We start from the raw sequence: 4271 nt of genomic DNA, 5'->3' as shown, positions 1-4271 counted from the left end.
ATGGTCGGATTTTGTCAACATCAATAAAATGCCAAATAATCATACGTAACTCGTTAAATACTCAAGTTAGAAGAAAAATACATAGAATCTTTCTTGTAGAGGACATCAGTGCCTACAATTTCTGTATAATAAACTTTTCGCTATCGTCAATAATTAATTGGATATTTCCTTCTATACTTTTTAGCACGTAGCTATTTATTATTAGCATTGTTCTTCCGACGTCTGATTTCTCTTTAATTATAGAAAATGCGTTTTTCTAAGGTACATAAACTTTTGGGATTAATTGTATACCCAATACATCCTTAAATGTGCACGGTTCATGCGAGGCATGCAAGTAGCAGATCGTCAAAGAATCAGAAGCAATCGCGAATCGTCGTAATTGAGAACGAACGGTGATCGGATTAGGAGTGATTAAAAAATAGCAGATTTAGCATGATGTACTCACCGTGACCCAAGATCTCCCCTGGGTCCTACAGCTTGGAACGGGCTCGTTTCCGCCAGCCTGAAGATTCCACCGCCCGAGATGTTCGGATGATTGTGTTGCGGACTGTGTGGTGCAAACCGGAAGGCGGCCGGCGGGAATTTGAAGGCCGTCGCGTGGTTAAATCGAAACTGCGATTGCGATGGATCGAAACGGAAATTCAACGTGGGCGGTGGCAGGGGACCCAAGGCCCCGAGAGGAACGGGAGACGGTTGGTGAGTCGGTGGTGGCGAAGAACTTGGAGACGGTGGCGATGTTCCACCCAGAGATATATCAGAATCCTCCGAGTCGCTACCCCCTGGCCCCGGACTCAGCGTGCGACGCGCATTCCCGTTTCCTGTACCAGATTGTTGTTGCATTCTGAAATGGAAAACGAATAGGGCATCATTAGAATTCGATCTCTTCCAAATTAATTATAATTAAAACAGGTGATACGACTGTTAATCACAATGAGCTGCCGGAGAATACCTTTGAGTCATATTTCCACTCACTGGCTTACGTTTCTATAATTCTAAGTGTTAAAGGTAAAGGTACCAGGGTTAGACGAGTTTATTATATTAAAACTGGTCGTCATTCATCTTAAAATTATAGACCAGTACGTCAGTGAAACTGTGTCGTGAACAGGAATTGCGATATTGACTGTGTTCGAGTCTCTCATCGTTTCTTCGGGGATCGGTTACTCTAGCATGCGTCTCTCGTCGATGGGTCAACAAGATGGGTCGTTTAGCAGAATCGCGCGTGGGCACCGTTGCTCGCGATGAGAATTTCTATTCGTTCCCGTCGTAGGACGGTGGCTCGAGCAGGTATCGCGGCACGGAAAACGCTTTGTTTCCAGTCATCGCTACGGAGAGCGTGTAGGTATAATTAACGAGCGGGCCCAGCCTTCCCAGGTGAGGCGAGGATTCACGGGAGAGTAACGACGATTCCCGCGCCACGGGCTCGTACAAAAGAACGATCCGACTCGTTACTCGAGAGATTACGGACAGATACCGAAAACGCCTCATGAATTTCTCACGCGAATCACCCGCGGCCGGAGATAAACGACGAACGGTCGCGCCGCGATCGGAACGGATGTCCCGACTCGTCGACAGGAAAGTATTATTCATCGCGCCACCCACGACCGACTTTAAAACCCGTTGACCCGAGAGCGATCGTCGTGCAAATCCGTATCGTCCTCGTTCCCTCCGTCCTCCTCGTATGCGACGGAATTTTTATCGGCAGATGAAAATCGCAAACACCTCGAACCGGCGTTAGGAATAATTTTTCCCTCTCGTAATCGCGTAACGCGCAAGAAGAAAAATACCTCATAAGAATGTTCTATTCTCGTTCCAGAACGAAGCCTCCCTCGGATATCGAGAGAAAGGAGAATCGTTCGCTGCTCCGTCGGAGACAATGAGACGTTGCGGTCGCCTTAAAAGCCTCTTCGCTCCAGATCGATTCGACGACGCCCAAGCTTCCAAGGTACTCACTCTCGTATTTTCTTTGCTAATCGAGTTTCGAGCCCGCACTGTTACCACGGTAACACCTCGAGCGATTTCGAACAGGTTCGAAAGGGATGCTACCTCGAGTCGCGAATTTCATGCCGATTCACGATTCTCCGCGAACTTCGTTCGCGAACTACCCTCGCAGGCTGTACGCGTCATAAAAGTAGAAATACGTAAGCGGGTAACGAGACGTCGATCTCCTTGACGAAGGTATTGAAGCGATTTATTCGATTCCGAAGGCGTCGCGAGGGTGGAAAGAATTCGAGGCCACTCTCGCGTGGACTCGTTTGAAACACGTCGGACACGGTAATCGAACCCGTACCCTCCCGGCTTCCTCTCTCCGTTCCTGTTCGTCTCTCGCTCAGGTTCCTTTTCTTTCTCGTCGCGTCGAGCGTCCCGTTGATGCGAGACGCGTTTTAATTATGCCCCGAGACCGCTTCCCTTTTGTCTCGGTCCTTTCACGAGACACCCGCACGAGCGGCCGCGACTTATTATGCGGATACGCGCCAGCCTCTCCCCGTTTTGTTCCACTTAGCGCTCGTCCACCCGATCGTCCACGGCCTCTATTCAAATCTAAACGTCTCGGCGTTATTGAAGCGCGGAGGCTCGAGCCCGCGGCGTCGATCTTTCCACCGCGAATACCTGGGCTTGGCGTTGATTCGTGTCTACTCTTTACTCGCTACCCGGACGTTCGTTCGACTCTGCGGTACTCCAGTTTCGAACTCCAGTTACCTCGTCTCCGCGGTTAACGAGGTGTATCGGTGTTTTGGTTCGACCTTTCGGCGAAACGAACAACGAGCTCACGAGGAAAAAGTAAATTTTGCGACGAGTCAGGCCTCTTTTTTTCTATCTGACCGTAGTACAGCCTCTCGCGGTTAATGTATTCGCGGCATGTGTCCGCTCGTGCACGCGCGCGTCGGGCTTGTTTTCGCGTGGCGAATCGAGGACCGCGTCGAACGGTGACGGCGAAAGAACGAGCCCGTCGCAGGTGACGCGGTGAATTTTTTGGGCGCCGCGCGCGGTGCCCGATGGTCACGATTAAAAAACGAATTCGTCGAGCCGTTCTGCGAAGTGGAAAGTATCAGGTGCAACGTCGGTCGCCGCGTACGAGGATACGCGCGGGCCGCCGTCGAGTATTTACGCCGCATGACGAGTCACTTTTCGTAATCCCTCCCTGTACGTTGCGTAAAGTATTATGCACGCGGACGGGCGACGTGGTCTCGAACCGTGACGGAAGCTACCGTAATTACGCGCAAGATGGTCGTCCTTGCTGCCGCGGCCGTGCGACAGAGACCGATCGATCGCCGATCGAGGAACTGCCGGTGAAAGGATCCCGGTTTTCGTGCCATCGCCGACCTCTTTAAACGGACGCGATGATGCTCGTACGCGCGAAAACGATCCGAACGAAGAAGATGCAAGGTCTCTCGTGGAAAGAGGCTAAACGCCGACTAGCCTCCCTTCCGTTCGTCTCTGAACCAGTTTCTACGATTCTCTCGGAGGCACTTCGGGACGGGAGGAAAAGGGACGATCGATTTCAACCTGATATCGGAATCGGATCTATTCTCGACTCTCTAGCGACGGGGGATATATCATTTTAACAGAATCTACCCCCGTGTCGAAACGCGTAGCTCGTATTTTCGTGCTGACGGTTCCCCTCCTCCTGGCCTAGCCGCGAACGGACCCTCTCGATTCGGACCAACCCCGTGCCATGCTAAATACCCGGTGCGCACAATGGAGAACATATCGTTCGAAAATCTGAGCTGTGCGAAGGCCTCTACAAAAGGTAACTGGATATCGGTACGAGGAGTAGACACGGCATGTGAACAGAGGGCCCGCGATTTCGAGAGACCGGGATCCCCGTTTCGTCCCTTCGGTCCCCCTCCCCCTCCCTCGTCCTGCCCCTCGCGTTTCACCGCTTTTTTTCATCTCTAGCTCATTTTTAATAGCCGCTAATAGAGACGTTAAAACGATACGGGTCCTCTCTCAGCTCCGACTCGGATGCTCAGTTCATTCTTTGCTCGCGATTCTACGAGCTTCCCTCCCTTCGTTCGTCCACACCCCTTGCGAGTACTTTCGCTTCTGGCAATCGCAGAGGCACTCGCGTCACGTGGAATCGACCGATCGATCGGCCGAGATTCAAACTTCGCGAAAATTTCATCCACCGCTCGTTTCTACGCGCTGGTTCATCCAGTATAGAACGCATCCGTTGGCTGAAGGGGGGAACGGTAAAAGAAACGAGCGCAGGTAGCCGGTGATTTGCAGTATTTTAATCCGGGGCCAAATCGGTGGAAGCGTCGCGTTCGTTA

General features: G+C 51.6%; 1 protein-coding gene across 1 annotated transcript in view; it reads right to left on the bottom strand.

The window, feature by feature from the left end:
• Positions 1 to 4271, bottom strand: part of Optix (optix) — a 41137-nt gene that overhangs the window by 4896 nt on the left and 31970 nt on the right. The window contains exon 2 of the mRNA XM_018028790.2: positions 446 to 841. Within this exon, the coding sequence (XP_017884279.1) occupies positions 446 to 841 (396 nt within the window). The remainder of the gene's footprint in view (positions 1 to 445; positions 842 to 4271) is intronic.

Source organism: Ceratina calcarata, unplaced genomic scaffold, assembly GCF_001652005.2.
Source record: "Ceratina calcarata isolate Rehan_Ccalc_2016 unplaced genomic scaffold, ASM165200v1 scaffold471.2, whole genome shotgun sequence".
NCBI classification, from domain to species: domain Eukaryota; kingdom Metazoa; phylum Arthropoda; class Insecta; order Hymenoptera; family Apidae; genus Ceratina; species Ceratina calcarata.
The sequence above is the reverse complement of the archived record's forward strand: the minus strand, read 5'-3'. Positions and strand labels throughout refer to the sequence as shown.